The 24,176-nt window shown below is 40.2% G+C and overlaps 1 protein-coding gene across 3 annotated transcripts in view; it reads left to right on the top strand.

Annotated features, from left to right (window-relative positions):
• Window positions 1–2,599: 2,599 nt before the first annotated feature.
• LOC104150403 (cytosolic phospholipase A2 epsilon) overlaps window positions 2,600–24,176 on the top strand; it is a 40,219-nt gene continuing 18,642 nt past the window's right edge. For all 3 annotated transcript variants that reach the window (XM_068945974.1, XM_068945973.1, XM_068945975.1), the window contains exons 1-10: window positions 2,600–2,734; window positions 3,125–3,211; window positions 10,408–10,483; window positions 19,546–19,682; window positions 20,446–20,574; window positions 21,262–21,302; window positions 21,798–21,840; window positions 22,257–22,320; window positions 23,252–23,421; window positions 23,546–23,641. In XM_068945974.1, coding sequence (XP_068802075.1) covers window positions 2,624–2,734; window positions 3,125–3,211; window positions 10,408–10,483; window positions 19,546–19,682; window positions 20,446–20,574; window positions 21,262–21,302; window positions 21,798–21,840; window positions 22,257–22,320; window positions 23,252–23,421; window positions 23,546–23,641 — 954 coding nt within the window. In that variant the 5' untranslated portion in view covers window positions 2,600–2,623. The remainder of the gene's footprint in view (window positions 2,735–3,124; window positions 3,212–10,407; window positions 10,484–19,545; window positions 19,683–20,445; window positions 20,575–21,261; window positions 21,303–21,797; window positions 21,841–22,256; window positions 22,321–23,251; window positions 23,422–23,545; window positions 23,642–24,176) is intronic.

Raw genomic sequence — 24,176 nt, 5'->3', positions numbered from 1 at the left:
TGTTAAATACAGAGGGAATATAGATGACCAGCTTAGACTAAGTCTAACTTTTTGATGACTAAATTTAGGTAACATCAAGCTTATCATCAGTGCCTGTCTTGTGAAAAGACCATGTTTGCCTCAAAAGGAATGGTCCTTCATATTGCAAATGAATTTGAACTTTGAACTAATTTAGGAAAGTGCCAGCTTTGAGTCAAAGGTACACCTGTGTGCATTTAACTTGACCTTAAAGAACAGGTATTTCATATTGTGAAGGCTTGAGTCAGGAAAGAAGAGTTAGTTGTTAGGCAGCAAGAAGCTCTTAGTCACATTCTTGAGGGACGCTGGAATTTTTCTCCCCCCTCATTTCCTTTTGTCTTAAAACCAAAGGTGCGATATGACGTGTGTAAATGAAAACCAGCTCTCGTGAAAAAGCCTCACACCCATTAACTTCCATGTATTGTAGAAACAAGACCTTCAGCTAAAAACCTTTGTGGGTACAATTATAATGAAATTGTAGCTAACCTTCTGTTTCCTCCATTGTGATACTGCACTTCTATATGCTTAAATCAAGAATACAGATAAGCTATAGCAGAATAAACAGAAAATGTGGGTGCTTTTTTTATATACAAATGCTTTTCTCTAAACTGTCTCTGGTCATCATTTTTACAGGAAAAAAAAGCAAAAAAAATTTTTTTAGAAACACATAAGCGTGCTAAGCAAAGCATTGGTCAGGGGGTCTGGAAGAGGCTTGTGACCACTGCTCTGGAAAGCTTCCATGCAGGAGATTCTGACTATCCTTTGCTTAGTGCTGTAGTTTATCTAATTCTGATTTCAGTTAAGCAGTTTCTATTCCATCAATAAGCTTTGACATGATGAAGATGAGAATGGGATTTCCTAGCCAACTTTTACCTTGCATAGTATGAGAAGGAAATGGTGATTATTTAATAAAAACAGATATAGAAAATGTAGATATAAAATTAAACATAAGAAATTAAGCTTTTGCAGTTATGGAATATTGCAGGCAAGATGATCAAACTGTCTTAACTTGTTCTCCTTGTAACACCACCTTTTTGTCTTAATTCCTTTGTGTATATAAGAAATGTATGTAACAAGCTGGAGTGCTGGAAGTGACTAGGTTTGTGTTTAGTTTCTGTCAATCAGGGTTTTTTTTTTACAACACCCACCACCAGTCAGAGTGACTGTGATTTCATACTTACGCAGGTTTCCAATAGGAAGCATCATGCTTTGTCATTCTATTAGTCTCAAGTCCTTTCATAAGCATTACTTCTAATCATTTGGGAGGATTTTCAATGCAGATGTGTGCGTGCCTAATGATGTTTGCATAATGGATTAGCAAATTTAATCACTGAGCCTCCTAGAGGTCTGCCAGACACATGCAGATCTTCACAACACAGAAGGTTCATAAAATGAGCAGGTGCAGCCCATTGAATTCTGTTACACTGCTAGAAATACCCTCCCAGTTGCTGATTTAAATAAAGTTGCGCAGGAGTCTGAAATTTTTTTGCATAACAAAATGACAGGTCTGAATTGGTGCAAAATAAAAATGAAAAATCTAGATTTCCTGAAAGATGAAACTGTTTTAGTTTGTTGAAATGTTTCACAATTTTTCAAGGTGAAATATTTGAATCTGATTTAAATATGTTAAAATGTAGAGTCTATTAAACTTAAAAACAAGAAATAAACAAGATATTTCAAATGGAAAAGTAATACATTACATTTCAGGAGAAACAAAAACGTTGCTTATCAAATTTCTTCCTCCTTTCATGTATTTTAAAGCAGAATATCATAAAAACAACACATGTACACGAATCATGACAAAACAGCATTTTTCCGTGGAAATATATTTCTTCAGGAAAATTGTTTATGTCTTCATACTTGAACATCCTCCTTCCTAGTGATCCCCGCCTTTTTTTTTCTTTTCCTTTCCTTAAGCCTTTCTAGCATTCATGTCCTCAGGAAGGATAGTATTTTCCCACATTCTCCCTAAGCATATCGTCTCCTCTTCAAACATTGTTTAGACCATCTGTAGTTGTATACCTCTCCAAGGCTGCACCTCGGCTCCGAACCATCAGATCACAGACTTCCTGGATCTCCCCACTCCCCTGTAAAGCTTGTGTCCCACTTAGCTTCTCTCTTCCATGGTGGAGGGAATGAGAAACCTCTGCTGGGTAGCAGAGAGGTAAGAGAATGGAAATGTGGAAGGAGTAAGGAAGAAGTGGGGAACAAGTACTGTGTTTAAAGACCTTTTTTTGATGGAAATACAGGTAGTCTAAAGGGTAAGTCACTTTAACATTATGACAAACTCTGTCCTCTTCATAGTGTTACCTTCATAATGGTAATCTACAGTTTACTACTTAATGTCTACCAGATCATCAAATAGATTACCACCTTTTTTACATTTCTGCAGTCCCCTGGGTGGAAATGGTTTGGTCTCTTGGCAGGCTCTGCTCAGTCACAAGAGCTGCAAATGAATGTTCCCACCTTGCAACAGACTTGTTCTTAGGACAAGTAAAGTGGGTGGTAAATTTTCCTGTTTCAGAAATCCCAGAGGGGTGGAGCTCTGACTCAGTGCAATAAAACACCTGTTCAGCAGCTTCTGACACTCTGCAAGTCTGCAAGTATGTTTCAGGAGGCACTGGGAACTGTGGAACCTCATATTCAGGTGTCCTCTGTAGCATCTGCTTCTAATGCAGCAGCAATCTCAATGGCATCAGCAGCTGCCTTCCACCAGGTAAGTGGAAAATAGAACAAACCTGGCAGGATTCTCTGAGAATTTGATTCAGATTTGTCTCCTTTATCTGTAGGACATAAATCTACAAGAAAAGAGTTGTCCTTCATTGGCTATCTGCAGAAACGGGGACCTGGAGTCAATATCTATTTATATTGCATAGAAACAGCTGTCGCTTTTCAGCCATGTTCATTTTATCTCCCAATTTGCTGATATAAGCAATGAGGGAGTGCAAATTGCCCAGGTACTCAGCACACTATCAGTATCACAGTAGTTCTTGAGGAGCACCTCCACGTTGAGAAGTTGGAATAAGATTTTTGCAATTAGGGACATAAAATACAACGGAAAAACTCATGCTCTCCTTTTCATCCTTTGTCTTCCCTACCTCAACAGGATTCAAGCAGCGAGACAAGCTCCTTGGAAAATAAAGAAAGAAAATGGATGAGCCAGTATGTCGAACAGCACAGTGTTAATGCTAAGGTACCACATTCAGCAAACTAAAAATGGGGGGGGGGGGGAACTAAAACAGTAATGGCATATCTTTTGAGAAGGGCAGAAGCTTCTTCCCAAATTTGATTATTTTCAAACATTCATGTGCTCATTTAGAAATAGGAGCAACATTTCACAGATGAAAATTCTCTTTAGGTGAAACATCTGTATTCCATTATTTTATTCCATTCCTTTGTCTATTTACACAAAGTGTATTATCTTCATGGGTTTATTACTTAGAGTAAATCCTTGGGGCAAATGTACTCTATTTACTGTTAAAAAGAGACTGATCTTGGCCTTCTTCTAATATTGTCCATCTCAATTGACTTCAATGGAGTTTTAGCTCAGCATGAATGGAGAATGTTGCCACTGTCAGCTAGTCGGACTGTGGCTGTTGGTGATCCTCTGGGTTTTAGTCACGAATGCCAGTTTCCAGAATACATGCCCATTTTCCTCACTGCATGAGTCATCACAACAAAGGGAGAACAACTCTAGTAGACTTTGCAGGGCTTGCGACAGAGCTGTATTTGTGTCTAACATGTACCAGTTGTGTCAGTGATGAATTTTCCCTCTACTCTTGGTTAGCTTGCAACTGGCTGTACTTTCTGACAAGCTACCTTAAAGTAAAATTGGATCATTATAAGCAAAAAGCTAACTTATATTTAATGATATCTTAAATGGGATGTGATTCAGGTGTCTCTAGCTCACAGGAGAACTCAATACTTAATTTCATATTTGTTATAAGTGTTTGAAAACTATAGAAAATGACAAACTACTTTGTTTCTTTATTTGCATCACAAACTTGTCAAAATGATAGAAAACATTCTTGTTAATAGTACAAGCGCCTAATAGCTCCTACAGGTGGAAATTGGAGCAGATAAATGGTGACAAATTATCAGTGGGGTATGAAATTTGATGTAAATGGAGAGGTAGCATAACCAGTGGTGATATGGCATTTAGGTGTTCAAAATTTGCTCTTTCTGTGTAAGTGTCAGAAAGGGCTCGAGCAGGAAAAGCACCTGCCAGGGAGTGTAAGGGCCCAATATTGTTTCTGTAGTCATTTACAATATCCATACAGAATTTGTTTTTTGCTTTAAAACATCTATGGCTAAAAACATCCAGGACTTCTTTACCATCAGTGCGGCTATATGTATATAAACATTGTTAGAATCCAGCATATGCTTTTGAATATATGTAAAGTGATATAAAAAAACTGTGTGGTTATAAGTGCCCGGATATGAGGATATGGGACTCTTTCCACAACTTTAATTCTTCATTCTTGTCCTAACTTTTTCCTTATCAAATCAACATCCAGAAGTTCTGCCTGGCTATCCCCAAATGTTTAACAGCCAAGACGTTCTCAGTCATCCTTTATTTGCCTCCTGGCTTTTGAACATCTGCCTTCTCTCTTGTGTAATGAAGTCTGGCAGAAAAGTGGTATTAAAGGCATAGGCTTGTGTGAGCTGGCCAATTTCTGCCTCTTACTGGCACCAGATTTCTTGGGCAGCTTTGAGCAATCCACTTGATTTTTGCTTGTCATGGCTTGTCATCTGCAACAGGAGGATAATCATTAGTAGAGAGGTGTTATAAAGGATAAAATGCTTATAGCAGCTCTTGAGTCCAAGGCCCAGAATGCATAGGCAGGTGCAAAGCTTTCCTTAATGCCACTGCTTGAATATTTGCTTCAGTCCGATTTCTAAGAGGATTTTGCATAACTATATGATAAACTAAATAGTTACTGGGTTAGTGTTACAAAAATGTGCCCAGAGGCTCCTGCATGGAATTTGACTCTAAAATAGTAATAGCTGTCTTAACTGTCTACAGTGGAAAGCCAAATATCCCTTATTACTTTATTTTCAGACAATGCCTCAACATTGTGAAACCTCCTTCAGATTTTAAAATGGATGAGAGTTTCAACTGAGCATCTCTCTAGCTGTCTCTGCGAGTCCTGAGTTGACAGTTTGCCTTTTAGCAGGTTAGACTTGAATACAGGAAAAAAGTAACATACTAAAATATCATAAATGGTTGTGAGTAAGTCTGCCTATAATTACAATAAATCTAGTAAACCTATCACTGGATGTTATTTGCTAGTGCATTGCGTTTCTCAGACTCCTACAGTATAATTTGTCGTTTACATATATGCACAAAACTGTCATTTTTCCTCAATAAATTATCAGCTTAAAAAAACTAACCATTAGCTCATCAGCTGTGAGTGTATTGAACATTTGTGTACAGTAATGCAAAGAGCAAGAAACTGGCAAGCATAATCTCAAGATTAGCAGCATTAACAGTGAGCGGTTTGCTCATCAAGGTATTTTGCTGGACAGGAAATCAGAAACCAAGGGAGCACTAGCAGAAGCTCCATCAGCTTTGACCTTACGTAAGCAGTAGAGAGCACATCTCACCCTTAACGGTTTGCTGCAAAACTAGAGAAAGTCCTGACACTAGGACCAAACTACCGGTCACCCTTCCCTCTTAAAAAAGTACCTGGACTTGAACAGGGATACGCAGGCTCACAATTTGCAGGGGTAAAAATGAGCCTTTAAAGAAGGCTACTCAGTCTGCCAGTCACACCGCCATTGTTGGGATGGGTTTAAAGGTTCAAGGTATACAGATTTATCTCACTGTTAGAGAGGACTGCAAAAACAAACCGTACTCTCCAGGGCTTTGCCCATCTGTGGAAGAAACATCATGTACTCTGGATCCTCATGTTTTGATAACATTTTCTTCTTTTAAGGTACCAGGAATTGTTCCTGACCCGATAAGGAATGCAAATGTTCTGCTGAAAAAAGCTTTTTATGATAATTATCTCTTGTGAATAGTTAATTACATTACTAACTCCCTGAATCAATGTTTCTTTTAATGTAAAACATGATGATCATCAGCGGCAACACATTTTTGCTTTTTAATTTGTTAGCTTTTTCGCTTTGCTCAAGGTGTTATTGTAAAGAAGTGACGACCCTAGAGGAAAAAGAGGATTAGTTATGTGATTTGCATTGGTGACGCCAGGGACTTGAGCTTCAGTTATAAGATGTTATTTTGCTCATGGAATTTTCTGGAGTGGCTTTCACGTCTGGCATTTGGCTGGCAGGAAAGTACTGTATGGAGCAGTTTTTTTTCTTAACTGCCCTCTCTAAAGAGGATAGGTCTCTCTTTCATTTGTCTCAGAGATTTGCTTAATACAGAGCTGGCAGTCCTCTTCAAAGGCATTGCTGCCTCAGATTATGATGAGGAGGAACTATCATTGAATAGTGCTCCTCTAATGCCCTAAAGAGAGAGGACGGAAACGCGTTCTAGAACTGTGGGGGCTTTTTGTGTATGTTTGTTTATCTTTTTTCTGAAGGACCTCGGTTTGAGGGATATGACCTTCTAAGTACTGAGAGAAAGCAAAAGCAGATCGGGTTACAGACTGGTTCTGAGTGCTATGAAAATGCTCTTTTAACTGGTAGAAATGCTAAGAACATAGAGATAAGACTAATATTTTCATTATTCCTTTAAATTTAGAGTAACCATTATTTTGGTGGGCAGGCTAACACTGGGAGGAATTTTGCTGAAAAATTATGCTCACTAAATGAACAGAGTCAGGAGGAGGGAAGCTTAGTCTCCCCTTCACTTGCTCAGCTGCTTGTTCTTTATGACCAAACATTCTTACTGAATGCACCTTCCAGGTTCATATTGCTATTTTTTTACCTCTCTTGCTAATTCCTTGAAATTTTTTTTGATCTCTCTCATGGTGTTTGTTCCATGATTATTTGCTGGGTATCCTCCAGCTGACGTATCTCATATGTTGTCACCTCATAGTACTCAGATTTCTCAGCCAGCCCTCTGAGACTTTCTGTGACGGGGGCTGCCTGCCTCGGGGTACACAGTGTGTTATACAGAGCTCATTGGCTTTTCTCTGAGTCAGCACCCCCTCTGAACTCTCCTCTTGGAGGTGAGAAGTAATTCTCCTTCATCAAATCAATTTCTAATCTCTACATTGTAGATGATCTCATACTGTGCACTATCCATTCCCTTAGTAAGCTCTTAAAATTTAAATTAATTCCTTCCCTTTACACTAAGCCATCTCCATGTGACCCTGCACATCGACGTTCAGGTTCTCAGCACAATTCCATGCAAACCATGGTGTCCGAATCCTTGCATCGTCTTTGACGCTATGTGATCCAGGTAGTATCTTATTGTTCTCAACAACAGTGTATGTTGTGTGTGTTTTTTTTTTTTTTTCTAACATAGCCCTCCCACAGGCTGTAGATCTCTTATCAGTTTGCCTTTATTTGCATGCAAAATATAATGTCCTTCTGAAGCATTCTTCCCAGAATCTCTGTTCCAGTCCACTGCAATGAAGTGTGATCATGGCACTCAGGAATGAGCGTGTGACTGATGCTTCATGTAGATGCATCCTCACAGAGTCCATGCTTGTTTCTACTTCTGTCATCTACTTCTTAAAAAGTCACGGTAGTTTATATATGAGTCCCTGACACTCTTAAAAATATACGTTCCAAAATGTTAGTTGACAGAATGATGCCGCAAGCTTTCACTAAATAAGGCTAAGAGAACATGAATACTGAATGCAATTCCTTTCACTCTGTCCTTTGTCTCCTAAAATACTTCTGCTGCAGTTTTTGTGTGGTTTTTTTTGAGATCTACTTTTGAAAAAAATCATAGAAATAAAAATACAAGCCTAATGAATTTTTAGGTTCTTTTCAAAAAAAAAAACAAAACAAAACAACAGAATCAGTTAAGCAGGCATAGAGGTATTCCCTTCTGATGAAAAGGGGTGGGCTATAATCATAGCTAACCAACAGTTTGGAGGTGGCTCAGCCGAGATCCCAATAATGCAGAGATCTTACCTCCCTAGTTTAGTACAAACAGTTTTAAATAAAATATAAATATTCCGCACCCTACCTCAGACTTTATGCAATGGCTGTTAGTTTTCTACTTTATTCTAGTGTAGACCTAGAAGCTCAGTAAAACGCAAATATATCTCTACTCCTTGTAGCCTAATCAAAATAATGTGTTTATTCAGCACTGACTGGACATCTTGTTGTTTTGGGTGTGCTTCTGTACCTCACAGCAAAAAGTACTATAATTTTGATTAACCAATTTATCAAAAATATTTTGAAATTATGATTTTTGATTATAGAGTTCATGCACAGAGCTTTATGATTATTTAAGATATTGGTTAATTTTTATCTAGTCCACCATTGAGTTACTCAGCATTTTCTCAAATTCATTCTTGCCTTTTCATCAGATAATTTCAGAGCTTGACAATTACTGTATTTTTTGCAAATTCCTTTTATTACCTTCATGTTCTTTACCTTCAGAGAGATGGAGACAGTTCAGAAGATTAAGCTAAATTTTGTCGTCATGAATTCCGTATGGTCTACTGCTTTACACACTTCAGCTGATGTACTGTCTTGTCCCACTGGTTTCCTATACTTTGACCTTTGTGGCAGTCTTTGACTTTCTGTCGCAGTAGCAGCACCTGTGAATATGTCACTTGCTCTTACTTCACGTAAGAGTTTCTCCCTGTTCTTTTAATTGAAGTTTCTCAGAAAATAGGTAGTATCATCTTCCTCCAGCACTCCTCCCATTTCACTTCAGATAGTTTTTTCAAATTTTTGGCCGTTAGCTTTCACAATGACATTTTTCCTCTTTCCTCCTCCTTTTTTTTCCCCCTTTTCTTTTGTCAAGTGAAACTACTAAGAATTTATATCAGTTTACTCAGAGGTTCTTAAAAATCACTGTAATTCAGGAACCTATTTCTCTCTCTAAAGGTCACTTTAAAAAAATAAATTTTATCATATTTATATCTTATCTTCTTATTGGAGGTACCAGTTCAGAATCTGCTGATGACATCTTCGTATGCAATTAAATGCTCTTATGTAATGATAATGGTCAGGCCTGGGGATTTGAAAAACTTTAAAATGGTATTTTCTTTTTCGTTCAGAGCATCGTTCTCTGTGACATTCACTGCAGTCTTACTGTGTTACCCCAACTATCTAATGAACTGTTTCTATTATAGCTACACATCAGCTGGGGACACTGAATTTACTACTCAATACAGTCCTTTCTAAAAATCTCTCCTTTTCTTCTGTTTCTGTTCCCAAGCTATGATGCCCTACCAGTTCTGATTTATCCTTTTCACTCAGTCTGTTGCGTACAAGTGTGGTGCAACCCTCTTTCCTTTCTGTAAACTTTTTTTGACTAATTGACTAAACTATTTTAACTATTTTTCTGAAACTGTTCCCACAATCAGGGACTTCAGATAGCCACGTGTGCTCCAAATGCATAAAACTTTGCCCATTTTCTGCATCCTGCTGCTGATACATTAATTATGGATGCAGAGTGATGGATATATTCTCTAAAGATGTAAACCCTCTACAGCACATATGTCTGGCACAACTTTTACAGACCCAGCTGGTCAGGCCTGACATCTTCTGCAGGAAATTGGAGATTTCCTTCTTTGAGATGGATTATAGTCAAAACCGTGCATTTTGTTATACTGCTCCACATATCTATCATTCAGATACCCACATCCGGTAAGGAAAACTTCTGCTCACATTAAGCAAACTGTGAGTATTTTTCAGACACTCTGTATTGCACTGGCTGCATGAGACATCTTCTAGGGAGTAAGAACTCATCCTTAGACATCCCATACCACAATCATGATGCTTATTCTACCTTTTGAAAACAAGCAAGAAAAGGTCCCTCTTATATTTTTTTCTTCCACTCATCCAAGAATTCCGTTAAAAGCAGGAACTTTTATGCAGGCCTTCTGTACAACACAGGCTGGTCAGTAATCAATGAAAATCAGAGTATCTTTGATCTGTGGATTCACTGAATTGTGTGTTGTCATGTTGGATACAAGTGGCCACTTGTATCTTGGATGATGTGAGGGAGCTGGCTAACTGAACTTTCTCAGCTATACTTACCCTCTGTCTCCACTTTCCGATTTACCTTTTCCTTCTCCACTTTCTGCTGTATGCTTAGGTGACTGTAGACTTTAGTGACTGATTAAGTAGGAGGAGAAAGTGCATTTTGTTGTTGATAATATTTCTGCTGTAATGTGCACTGGAAGAGATGCCTTCAGGAGAACCTGGGTTCCTTTCAATGTTTGATTGTCATTAAAATAAATAAATATATTCCAACCTTTAAAGCTTATGCACATTTTTGTTATTTTTCAGCATAAAGAAATGTCACCTTACTGCCTGCTCACTGTAAGAATCATAAAGATGAGAAATGCTTATCGGGCAGATTTTTGTAAGTACCAGACTTTTCTCACTGACATATAGTTCTAAAATTGTTGGACCAGGCCCTGCTTGTGCTAGCCACTGCACAAATACAAAACCTGGACATCATACCTGCTAAGAATGCACAATCTAAGCCAAGTTCTGCCAGTTTCAGAGTTCATTTTTTAAGAATTCAGCAATATGTCAATGCCAGGTAGTATGTTGATTGAAACTTAAAGGCTATCATCACTCAGCAAAGCACAGGATTATACATGAGTTATCTGACATGCTGGCTATTTCAGTGGTGTGAAAATAGCTTAACATTAGTTTCAATAACCAGCTATTCTATGTCTATAACCCTATATTCTATGTCTATAACAAATAGAGAGAATGCAGGGCTGAAATCCTTACACATCAATTATATACATAGCTTACATGCAGAGTGTTCTGAAAATGTGTGATATTGGCTAGTCCTTACTTGATGGTCTAGTTCCACAGAGTTTTTTTTCTGGAGAAGTTCCTCCTGCCTTTCCAGCATGTGTCTCATTAACTTGGCAGGTCACTAATAACCACAGTTTTGCATATTCCTCTAGCACGCTGTTCTACCTCCCCTTTCTGAGCACTTTTTTTTCCATTTTGGGAGATTGTGCTGGAGTTCACTAACACCACAACCTCCCCCACTGCCCACATCTCATATAACATTTTATCTCTCTCCACTGTCTTCCCATTTTTTAAATATTTTTTTTTAGTGATGTCTGAGCATCCACTGTAGTGAAACATTGTTTATTGTTGCTTCTTTGTACAGAGCAAGGGTCAATTTTTTACATGGTACTCCAAAATATGGTAGCTCTGGTGCAGTTACCAAGATTGTCAGATGAACTGGCTGCACATCACATGGCAAGGACTCTCTCAAATTTTCTTAGTATATTCCTTGAGGCTAGAAATTAAGAAAATGTCTATGATGGGCATAGCTTTTCCAAATAAATAAGATGAGGCTCCCCATGCTCCTAGTAAACCAGACAGCTCTGCTCCATGTTACTTTGGCATGGGAACCCATCAGCTTTTCCCTTCAGAAAACTCCTTTAGACTAGACTCCTTGCTGGGCAAGAGGCAGACAGGATCCTTGTAAACCCCTGCTCCAAAGATGCACCTTCCCATGAGGCAGCAGGTCATTGGACAGACTTTGAGAAAGGCTAGGAACATGGCAGGATGCCTTCTTGTTTTCTCTAAGGAAACTACCTAACTTTCATTGGATAATTCAAGCAAGGCAACATTTTTAGCCAAAACACTACCACTAGTTTTTATCTGCATCTTCTGATGGAACAATACTCTGCAAAGAAAATTTCTCACAGTCTCTTTGTAAAACTCACTTTGGAATTTTAAGAACATAGATGTCATTATTGTGAATTTTCCCACCAAACGAAGAGAAGTGTTTTGTTCACTGGGTCTGAAAAACTGATTGTAGAGAATAGAAGAAATATCATAGCACGGTAAAGAAGGTCAAATTAATTTCTGTACTGTTTCACAGATACAAACAGTGTATACATGTGCAAGATCTTACCTTCATTCCTTTGAAGTGCTGTTTTATTGTCTTTTAATATCATCTTTGATCTAGAATGGAGGTTGAATGACAAGATAAGACCCATGATTTGCCAGATTATGCAAGGGGATTACACAAAGTAGAACGGAGCTGTGTTCTAAGGAAGTAGTTTTACTGTTCTGACCCTGTCCTCCACCCTGGGGACACTGGGATTTCAGAGAAAATCTTGAATAATGAGCTGCAGAAGTTTTAGAGCTGTTAGTGAGAATCAACAGGGAAGCTTCTATCACCCAAATGCCCTTCATTGGAGTAGGGCTTGAGATATGTGGGCTCAAGTTTCCAGTGCTGCCAGCAGGCTTCTTGTAGAAGTTTACACAAGTCATCTGAACCCTCTGTGCCTCTGTTCCCCCAATCTGTAAAACATGGATAACAGAATATGTCAAAATAGTGATATTCCTCACTATAGCTTGCACACAGCTTGATCCTAGGTGTTTTTTAAAACATATATCTCGAGAATTGTGGGATGGGTTTTTTACAAGCCTGGAATGGAGTCCCAGTTTATCCTGAAATCTGGTGCTACACCTTTGCCTATGGACAACGCTTGCTGGTGGAGTTCAGCAATGATTGCATCTGTTTACAAACAAAGACAAAATTAACACCAGAAAACCCCCCACCTCACTCCTCTCACTCCTCCTCGATAGATCAATTAGTTCATTTTATACCTACCGTCATGCTACTGCTTTTGTGAACTCCTCTGTACTTAAGTAATGTTTAGTGCTAACACATGCTTAGTACTTCACACAGGTACTAAGTACTAAGGTTTCTAGCTCATCTTTTTTTATGCAAATACTATTTACAAACCTGATCTAATTAATTTTTACTCTGTTCCTAACTGACCTTTATGCCAATTTGTCGTACTGGGTCGGAAACAAACACAAATTTAGGATACTCTCTAATCTTATAGGGACACTAAAAAGGCACTAAGATAAGATCTTAGATCTCTTTTACTCATCCTGCTGTCTTGCAGGCAATGAGTGCCATCACCATGCTCTAATATGTGTGCACAGTTACACTGGGGAAATATGCAAGCAATTTAGGTGATATTTATGGGACTTTCACAGTCTTGTGCCTGCTTTGCAGTGGTATCTCCTCCTTATTCCCAAGACTCCGCACAATCTTGGGCAGAAGGCAGAATGATTTTTTGGGGCTATTTGGGGTGTGGGAGAAGAGAATTTCACTTGTGCCTCCTGCCTGGCAGAGGTGGGGAGGGCAGAATGAGGGCTCGGTTTGCCTGCAGGGAGAGGTGGTGAGGAAAGCCACCAGAAACATTTCACCTCAGGGAGCATGGAAAAGGCAGCTGTTTCAAATGAGAGCCAGAGGCTTTTATAAAAGCTCTTGTTCCCTGGCTCCATTCATGGCATAACTTCTCCCTAGATGATTCCATATGCATAAGAGGAATATCTGGCTAGACTAAGGCGGTAATGGTGCATTAGCCTTTTTCCTTGCTGCTAACATCTCCTCTAGTGTATCTGTTTCCCAGAAAGGAAGAGGAAGGAGCCAAGCCAAGTGAAAGGAAGAGCATGGTGGCACATGTTCTATCATACTTTAAAGCTGCTCTCCTTATACGTACGAGTGACTGTGGCCACGTGGAGTTGCACGCAGCCTAGTCCACCTTCACCGCCATTAGCATTTATTCTCTATTTCATGGCAGTACCTAAAGTCCAGTGATAGCTGAACCTCCCCCCACCCCTGTGAGCAAATATATGGTTGATGACTGCATCTGCCTCACCTAGCATGTCTAAAGTTGCAGCGCCAAGAGAGGGGAAGAACCACGTGACACCATGAGAGGAAGCAGACCTCTCTTGGGGTCTCGGGGAGCACGAGTGACACAATCCTGGAGTGATGTGACCTCCCTGCTGGCCTGCAAGGGCCTGGAGGCTGCTAGAGCTCACTGGTCACTGATTCAGGGAACTGCCCAGTGGAAATCTGTCTCCAACATGGGTCTATGATTTAATACAAGGCAAAAGAGCAAATCTCTGTTGGAACTCTACTGGATATTGCATAACCCCCAAAACCTAAATAAAGAGGTCTTTGTAACATATGATTCTCTGGAACTGTGGTGGATGACACGGATATCCGCTGATAAGACATAGCAAGAGCTGACCTTTGCTGCTGCACAGCACTTTATGGCTTAGTAACATAACACGGGTAAAGAGGGGGTGTGTCAGGTCTGGCTTTATATGCTCAACTTAACTAGTACTGAGTGTTTGCAACACCCTGGATTGCAGAGATGAATTTGAGCTATGTGTCCTAATAAGAAATTATTTGGAATGAATAGATTGACAGGTTATTTCTTCCCAGGGACAGCAGCTTCTCTGCTGGGTATTGTGCTATCAGTTTAGGAGGCTGTGGATAGTGAGATCTCCAAGACGCAGCTGTCAGAGCTGAGATAAGCCTAGGTGAAATCTTGGGAGGCTGAAATGTGACTATGACTCTACTTACTGGGTACGCTCTCCAATTACAGAAATCAGGTGCCTGTAGAATCTGGGATAGGGTGTGATGCAATTAAACATCTCTATAAAAAAATCAGAGGTAAATGTGAATCTTTCTCCAGATTTGTGCTGAAGGCTGCCATTAGCTGGCTCACCTGTAAAAGGATACCTGTTTGTTGGAGCTGGAGGGTCAAAAAATCATAATCCCTTTATCTTTCCTTTTGTTTTTGGGAAGGCTTTGGATGAAGTGAGATTTTGTATAATTATAAAGGAGGAGAGGGCTCTTCTCCTCTCCCAGCTGGAGATATTATTTTGTGGACACTGTCATCCTATCTGTTCAGAAGACACACCTCGGTTTGGGGATAATGTGCCTGGGGTCACAGTGTTTACAAATTAGAGTGGCTCTCTGAAGACAGTAGGGATTATTTTTGCTAGGGAAAATACTCAATCAAATGCACAGAAATTAGGGAGAATACATGTGCATTTCTGTTTTATATTGGTCGTTATAACTTAAAAAATGTGACAGAGCACTGAGCAATCATGCACTTCCTGGAGAACTCAGTGGGAATTTTTGTCTTCCACTTCCCACCAACTTCTCTTCTGTTCCTACCACACAGGTGTGATACTCATAGATACTCCCATTCTAGGAGTGCAAGTGATGTCAGTGGAGCGGGAGATAAAGCCTACCTGGGGCACAAAAGCTTCCTTCCCTCTGTGACTGCAGGAGATACTGCACCTGCCAAGTCTGTGCCCCAGAGAGCAAACCCAGCTGTGCTGCCTGGCTTTAATGGCTGGAAAGGGTAGAGGGCTAATTCGTGCGGGAACTCTATCCGTTCCTGGTGAAGGACATCGCTAATAACACATGGTAGATCCATGAGCCTTCGTTATTTCTACAAGCAAGCTGTGGAGACTGGTATCACTCTTACAGATGAGTGTTGCTTCTGGTTGCCTGTAAAGGACAGCGCTCAATTCAGATAGGCTCTCAAATAGATGGCAGCTGGAGGTAACTTGTTAGTACTGTTTGCCTTCTACTATGTTGGTGAGGAAAAAATGTCCTTGAAGACTATATTTGATGACTGAGTAATGGGAGTGACTCTCCTCCTCCTCTTAGGTAAGCCATAGTAAACTAGCATTCAAGGAGAACCTGTCAGTCTAGGTAGAGAGGAATCCACTAGAAGAAATGTTTGTTTTTTTTTCTTTTTGCCATATTGAACTGCAGTAACAGGAGCAGATCTTTTTTAATGGTTATTTACATTCATTGTTCTTACAAGACTTGTTTTTCTTATATGCTTTTTTTCAGTGCTGTAATTTTCTTTTTATACGTGACGGACATGAGTGATTTCAGTGTATGATGGTTTATTGTAGGAACATGTCACAGGACTAAACTCTCACAGTGCAGCAAATAGCTGGATGCAGTTCTGAACTTTTAGGTTCAGTTCTGAATGTTTCACCTGTCTTTAATTTGAAGACAGAAATGAGCAATATTCCCATCATCACACAAACGCAATTGAATCAGAAGAAGCTGAGAAACGGAGGAGGCTGCCAGTTTCAGAGGGGCTGAGAGTTATGAGATCTCAGCATCCATGCAGGGCAATGTCATTCATTAGGGAATGAAATTGCAACACTGCGTGCTGATGTAAGGGCCTGACATGGCATGAAATTGCAAATGATGCCCAGCCACACTATTGCATTACAATCTGAGCATGAGGGAAACACAAATGTAACTCTTTAATTAGCTCCCAAGTAGCAATGAATAAACTGAAAGATTTTCACAGGCTATTCTGCATGCTTTTTTGCAGGGATAAGGGGAAGCAAAAAAGCTAGTTACTCATTTCAAATGCTCCCATGTGATAAGGGTATCATCATCTTCAGCAGACATCCCGCTATCTTGGTATTTTTGATCCATCCTGCTATTTGCCTCATAGCTTAGGCTGGCTTCATGTGCACTGCCACTTCTTCTACATAATCATATAAGTTCAGTTAGAGTCACAGCATGGGGAACAGCTGGTACTGTCTGTACAATACAAGGAAAATACAGGAAATAGCAAGATTTTTATGGGATACAATAAATTCTTCTTCCCATCAGTACGCACTGTAGATGAATTATGGTACAAACACATCTGGCATAGTTTCCTTTCTTCATGGGAAGCAGACGTTCCTCGTCCTAGTGGTTTCACCTCACCTCATCTTGAAGGTCAAATTTGCACCAAATAGTTACTAACAATTGCATGTAATTTATCTTTGTCCAGCTGGCCCTGCTGTCACAGAATCACACACAGACTCACAGAATGGTTGAGGTTGGAGGGACCTCTGGAGACCCTCTACTCCAACCCTCTGCTCTGAGCAGGGTCACCTGCAGCACACTGCTCAGGGTTGTGTCCAGTCAGGTTTTGAACGTCTCCAAGGATGGAGACCCACAACCTCTCTGGGTAACCCATTCCAGTGTTTGACCCGTCCTCACAATAAAAAAGTTTCTTTTTACGTTTAAATGGAATTTTCTGTATTTCCATCTATGTCTGTTTCCTCTTTTGTCCTTTCACTGGGCACCCCTGAGAAGAGTTTGGCTTCATATGCTTTACTGTCCCTATCAACTATTTATAGACATTGATAAGATCCCCTGGAACCTTTAGCCTTGAGGCTGAACAGTCCCAGCTCTCTCAGCCTCTCCTTGTACAACAGAGGATCCAAGCCCAAGGCAATAACTTAATTTTTAAGTAAATATTTATGAAAGGAAGACTCATGGAAAAAATCATTTGAGAAAGTGGCCTCATGAAATGTTTTGTCAGAGAAAACACTCTAGCAAATGAGAAAATGCCAGAGAAAACAGTAACAAAAGAGATTCATAAATGCTGTGGCTGTTCATTCATGCTCAGCTCAGACTTTCAGCCTTGTCAGCTTTCTCAGTTTTATCATTAATCTTGCTATATATTTGAAATCTGGAATTTTAAAAAAAGACTAGAGCATCTCACTTTTCAAAAAGAAAAAGAGAAATGAAATAAAAAAATTGGGCTTTGCAGTTACAGCAAAACTCTTGGAAGGTGTTCTTCGCACACCCTACACAGCCAGAAACCCAAAAACATGGTACATTCTGTCTGTAATTCTGACTGCGTCACAGCCTGCTCAGCGACCGGAGCAGCTAAGTGGCCCATGGCCTTTTGCGAACACCTGAAATTATTAGACCATGCCTCCTCTCCTCCCACACACCATTTCTCTGCTAGCTTCAGTGGGTTAAAAGTGACTTACAACCGTTTATCAGTAAGGGACTAATCTACCATCTTGAGGAACTCACTCAAGAATTTAGGCTGTGTTTACAGAAATTAAGTGCTCAGCCCTCTCCCCATGAGGTAGGTGGCTCTACTGATTGCTAAGGGATTGGACTTCTCCCCTTCCTCTCTTTCCTGCACCAAGGCCTGTTTTACACAACAGGGTGGATCAGCCCTTCTTTTAGCCTTGGAAAAAAGTTCCTGTTCAAGGTCTGAGAGGTTCTTTGGCGTTTGCTTGGCTCACAATATATGGGGACTGATGCCTAATTGTAAATGCAGGTTCAGTCCATCCACAAGATCTAAATACTTCTTGCCACTTCTTTTCTCCTGGGAAGAAAGAGGGAGTAGGAAATGGCTTCCAGATTTCTTTCAGGCTTCAGCAAATACCAGGAAAAGGATCCAGCTACCTACTGACCTCCTGAAGGGGTAATCAGATTGCTAGTAGGTCTCTCTCTTCCTACCCCTACCCCTTCTCCCCACCTAAGGAGACAACACTCTAGGTAGGAAGGATAACTCATTTTCACTTGTGAAGGGTTAATAACCAGCTGGTTATGTTAGGCGTTTATTATCTGAATCAAACTCAAACCCTAATTCTTTTAAGATTTCTCATAAAGCTAAGTTGTAGACACAGAAAGGAGTATTCAGGAAGTCAATTTTCTAAATTGCAAACAAGCTTAGAATATGCTTTTCTCTAAATATAGGTACCATGTGTCGGTATTATACACACACAAAATCCTGACATTAATAGTTACAAAATAAAGCAAAATTAGGAAATGTCAGGATTAAGTTTGCTTCTGTCTCATCCATAAACCAATATAATGGTCCCAGTTTCCTCAGCTGGTTCCTCTACTGGGCCTAGTACCTTCTTTTCCTTCCATATGACCTCTGTGTCACCTGAAACTCATCTTTCTTCGCTTACTCCTACTGCCAGGCTGGAAGATCCGGTGCTCGTGCCCTTCAAGGTCCAACTTGATGATCCAGTGGCCCATTCTTGGCTTAAAGATTATTTACACTCCATTCCTCTCAGGATCTGAGGATCTCATTCTCTGCTATGTCAGTGGCAGTTTTCTCTCAACTCCCAGTTCTATGGTCTTTCCCTGCAAGCCAGCTCCAGGGCATTCCCCACATAGTCCTTGTCCCATGACACTTCCTTGCTTCCTCACCTGGTTCCAAATGTTGCCTTCTCTGTATTCAAATTGGACAATTCCCTGCTCCTCCTCACTTTTTGGGACTAGCAGCATAGCATAGGATGTCCCTGATTTTAGGTGAAGGACTGTTGTACTTTCAGCTGCGATGCCTGACACGGAAGCCCAGAGCTCCAAGTAACAGCCTCAGTGAGTCTCACACTAGGGTATGCAGAATGTAGGTGGTTTGGATATGAAGGTCTAGCAAATACATTATAGTATTCACAATTTTTTTGAAGGCTGATAAGGTGGCCAAATGTAAACAGATCTTTACATGGCAAATTTCTCCCCCTGCCAAACAGAGAGAAGAAACAATATTGATAAGGGGCAATATGGAACTTCTTGCTATCAGTATTACGCTGTCTACTAGCATTTTATTTAATAACATGTAAGGCTGTGCAGTTATTCAAATACTCTGCTTATTAAAATAACGTTATGATGAACAACAACTTAATTTTATCAGGCTGTGTGATTTCTACCTTCCTGTTCTGGCCTATGTATGTCAGAAAGAACTGGCCGTATCTTTTCCGTATTCAAACTATAGTGCACTTCAGTGCCTTAGTCTCCTGTGTTCTAGTTCCACTGCCAGATATTTTGTACCTATATTTCTGTAGTAAGTCAACCTGATTGCTACGTGAGCCTCTGGTTGCCAACTGCTTCGGACCAAAAGTTCCAGACCAAAGCTATCAAAAACTGCACAAATCCAGTGTGGAATGAAACTTTCTTTTTCCGGATACAGAGACAAGTCAAGGTAGGCAATTAAACCAAGACCTCTCTTCTCCATCTCATCTGTGTGCCGCTTCTTTCAGTTTAGACTGATGCTAGGATGTTAGCAGGATCTTAGGTCTTCTAAAGCCTTGCAGGGTTTACTGAAAATTCCACTAGCAAGTTGGAGTGAAACAATTCTGGCTTTTTCTGGGATCTACTTCTCTCCTAAAGGATACTTATTTGTTTATCAGTAATATCAGCCTGATATCCTTGCAGAAGATGGGTGGGACAAACGAGTGGCAATACAGAGGAACAATGAAATAAAACAGTGAAGTACCACTATGACAGCAGAACACATTTTCCACTGAGAGGTCATGAAATAATGGCATACTAAATTCTAGTATGATTAAGATCTTTATTCAGTCTGGTACTGCTAATGACACTACACCCAAATGCTTGTCAAACACAGATGCTGAAAGTGTAAGGCCCAAGAAAAACACAGAAAGGTGGCCTTGAAAGTTTTTAATATGAAGTTACCTCTATTTAAGGTTACATTATTTGAGAGAGTTACTGGCAAGCAAAAACGATGACCTGAAAGAAATCTCACCTCAGCCTTAACTGACAAGACTATATTCTGTTTCTTGTAAATGAGATTATACTCATTTTCTTTCTCTTCCTTGTGAGTTTCTCATCAGTACTTTTATATTGCCTCTATTAAAAGCATATGTTAAACTTGGAAGAGGTGCAGAACATCATGTCTCTTGGTTACTTTCTAACGAATTGTTCATTTTCCATCTCTTTTCCAGAACATCCTGGAAATAACTGTTTCTGATAACGATGTTATTCATGATGACAAGCATGCAATTGTTCTTTTCGATCTAGCTAAAATCTCCCCTGGGGAAAGAGTATTTATGACATTTCCACTAAATCCACAGGTAAGATTTAAACTTCAATCTGCAGTTTAAACAGGGGCAAAAGAAAATGGATGTCTAGATTTACTAGAGAGATCTGCTGCCTTTCATGTTTTACCACCAGGACCAGCTTCCAAGTAGCATAACAAAACTTCTTCAAATCTTGCAAATTTAACACTGGTGGAAAAAAACTCATAACCTCAACCAATTCTTGCCTGTTTCCTCAGACATAGATTCTAGCCAAATCCCTGAGCTCAGGGATTAGATGCAATTTTAGAGAAGCTTTGTATTTTCACTAATCTGACAGAAAATGACGGAGATTACCTAATGCTCACAAAGCTTGTGAGAAGAAAAACAATACAAGGAAAGGAAAACTCGGCCTATTTCCACAATATTTTTCTAAACACTAACTCTTAGCATACAGTGTTCAGCACATGGAAGCTGGCAGGGGAGAAAGTGTGACAAATAAAAGTTTACTAGGAAGCTTGTAAACACCTTTTGTTATGCTAGTCCAGTTAATATTGCCTCTTCCTTTGCGGGGAAAGAAGCTGCCTCTGTTCTTTTTTGGTAACAATAGCAAGTAAGAAAGAAAATATTGTTACATATTAAAGCAAGTGCTTTAAGACCACTTTGCAAACCTCCACACACGCAAATTGAGACTATTCTTTTTTTTTTTCCTCCCCTTTTCTTTAATTTTTCTTCCATTTCCAGGGGAAGGAGGAGCTAGAAGTTGAGTTTGCATTGGAGAGCATGTGAGTATATCAGTGCAGTGAGACATTCTGTACACCTATTATCTTACTAGCCAGATTCTGCCTTTTTCCCAAATTAATGCATGCATTAGCATATCCTTAAAAGAAATGAAAATGACATATATTTTTTCTTAAAACTGATATGCTACTTACGTAGTTCAGAGTTGGCTTTCTGGGATGGGTGAATCTCACTGCAGTAAGTCTGTTGATTTTCTGGAGAGGATTCTCCAGGCAGTTTATGGTTTGAGGGAATGTTATTACCCAATCTGGGATTTACCTGTGGTATTAAGACTGTTACAATCATCTACCTGGTGTTCTATTGCAGTTGAATCATTTCTGCTAGGTAGTTATGTGGCTTCTAGCTAAAAGGGAATGTGCTTCTGTAAATAATAAAGAGGAGCAAAAATTCATGCTTAAGAGAGAAAGATCTGTCTTGTTCAAAACAATAACCAGATTATATTTGTTATGAAATGCATATTACTTGTTCTTGTGTTCTAGCCAGGGTCCTCCTGAAACCATCATCACAAATGGAGCAATAGTGGTAAAAGATTATTTGCTTTGTTTTCTTGTGTTCTTTCCTCCATCATTCTGTACCTTAGCTGACTATGATAGTAGCGAGGGAAACATTGCAAGTCTTCATTCTTCAGTGATACTTTTTTCTCTGAGGCTTTAATTCCCTTTGAGGAGGCCAACATGACCCTAAAGGAGCTTTCAGGCTGCTATCACTTCCCCCTGCTTTGTCTGCATCCATAGAAAACTATAGTGTGCTTAGCATAGCACCATCTTTCCATGTGAGGAGGAAGTAATTCTCACTGTCACTGAGCCTGGCAGAAGCCTCCAAGACATTTAGCCCCCACATTCAAGCATTCTGCTTACAATGACACTTCCAACATCTGCCAGCGCTCATGGAGAGATGGCTGGATGAGTAATCTTCCATCTCGGTCATGTCTCTTACAGTGTCGTGAACTAGCCTGCTTGGAAGTTCAGTTGGATAGAAGGAATAAAAAGAAGCACTGTGCAGGTAAACTTATTAATTCTTTAAGTGGATGTTAGTGATTTTACCCTCTCTAACAGTGCCTGGAAATGGCATCATCCAAATATTAAGGGTCTGATTAACTGTGTCTAAGGCAACTTATACAAACTTCACGGTAGGAAATGCCACCCATTCAGCAGCAGGTTTAGATTCAGGGTTCTTACTTCACAGGGAACCTTATGCCAAACTAGAAACAGGGCACCCCGTGTCTGTACAGAAGGTATCTAAATCAGAAGTTGAGATCCTGTAAAACTCTGCTGTAGTACTGCCAAACCCTGAAGAAACTTACTTCCTTCGGTGCTGTAGTCCATGGCCTTAACTTTCCTCAGGATCCCTGACAGCTCAACTTCTGCACGTGCACAGAAACACCTCATTTTTTGCAGGTGTTAGCCACTCAGCAACTGGCTCGCGCCTGACCCTGATCATGATCCAGAGTCTAGAAGTTCCTCTGCCTACATCCCCTGAGGGGCTGGATCTGGTAGGCAATCTCAGAGCATGCATAACACCCTGCTAGGATTAGATGATTTCTTCGTAAAGATAGGGTCAATGTCTGTTGCAGAGTCAGATCTTATTTTAGGGGACTGAGAACTTCTATTGCTCATTATTTAGCTGGGATGAGAAATGATTTACAGTGCTGGCTGCATTTACTCTATCATGATACAACTGTCATAGAAATGCAGAAGTCTAAAGCTCAGTGCCATTCACATCACATTCACATCTAGCTTTTTGTTCAGCCCATTATAAAGATAGGACCACCTGCAGTGTTTGGGTCTTGGGTCATTGTTGAATGTCAGCTTTCAAACTACATAGGAAGAAGGCAAAGGGATTATCCAAATCTACCGTTCACTTTTTTCCCCTTTCTTTCTTTCCTGCAGTTAAAGGTAACTTTTTTTGTGTGCATTTTATCTCATTGTTTTAGAGAGAGAGCTAACGTTTACAGTGAGAGGATCCTTTGAAGAAACCCAGAGAGTTTCACTGGGCTGTGACTCCTGCTCCCCTCTCGCAGATCCCACTTTCTTCCACTATGCCAAATACAAACAACCCTCACTGGATGTTGCATTCACAAAGAAGAGGAGGCTTGCCAGCTTTGTACGTTACCCCAGAACATGGTAGACAACACAGACAGCCATATGACCTGACCTTTATTTGTGAGTAGGCAGCAAGAGAGGAACACTTCTGTCTTAACCAAAAAGAACTCCATGCTCATTTTCAGTGTGCTTGTATGTCATGTGGAGCAAGAAGGAGTAGAAATGTCCTGTTGTCTCTTCCTCTGAAGTCACTCCCCTCTGAGCAGGAAGTAGTCGGTGAGGTAAGTGCCTGTTGGCTATCAGGAATCCTTCCCAACCTTTTAAAACTGTTGCTGGTTTCAAAGAAACAGAAACCTAAGGCCACCTCTCTTGCTACAGAACTGCTTATTCTCCTACTTCTCTCAAATCTATGGCAATACACAACGTAATAAATCCTTTAGAGTAAAATAAAAGGGGTAATCCAGGTGGGACAGAGGAGGAAGAGAAATGTTACGATGTCACTTATGCTCCTTCTATATTCCATGTCCTTAAGCAGGCTGGAGGTGACTGGGTGCCACTGGGATAAAGGGGAGATGCTACAACCTGGCTCACTAGCACAGGCTGGAGACCGGGCAGCACTATGAGCAGTGCTTAGCGTATGACCTCTTCAGCTTCCTCCTCACCTTGGTGGCTCTCTCCCTCCCTGCTTTCTCAAGAGCAGAAAGACACTAACTTTCTGAGATTTTGGAAAATGCAGTGGCACCTACTGGTCACAAAGCCTAACATGGCAGACTGAACCCTTGATACACTTGCATGTTAATCTGGACACTTTAAGTT

This window comes from Struthio camelus, chromosome 5 (genome assembly GCF_040807025.1).
Source record: "Struthio camelus isolate bStrCam1 chromosome 5, bStrCam1.hap1, whole genome shotgun sequence".
NCBI lineage: Eukaryota > Metazoa > Chordata > Aves > Struthioniformes > Struthionidae > Struthio > Struthio camelus.
This window is presented reverse-complemented; position numbering and strand designations above follow the sequence as displayed.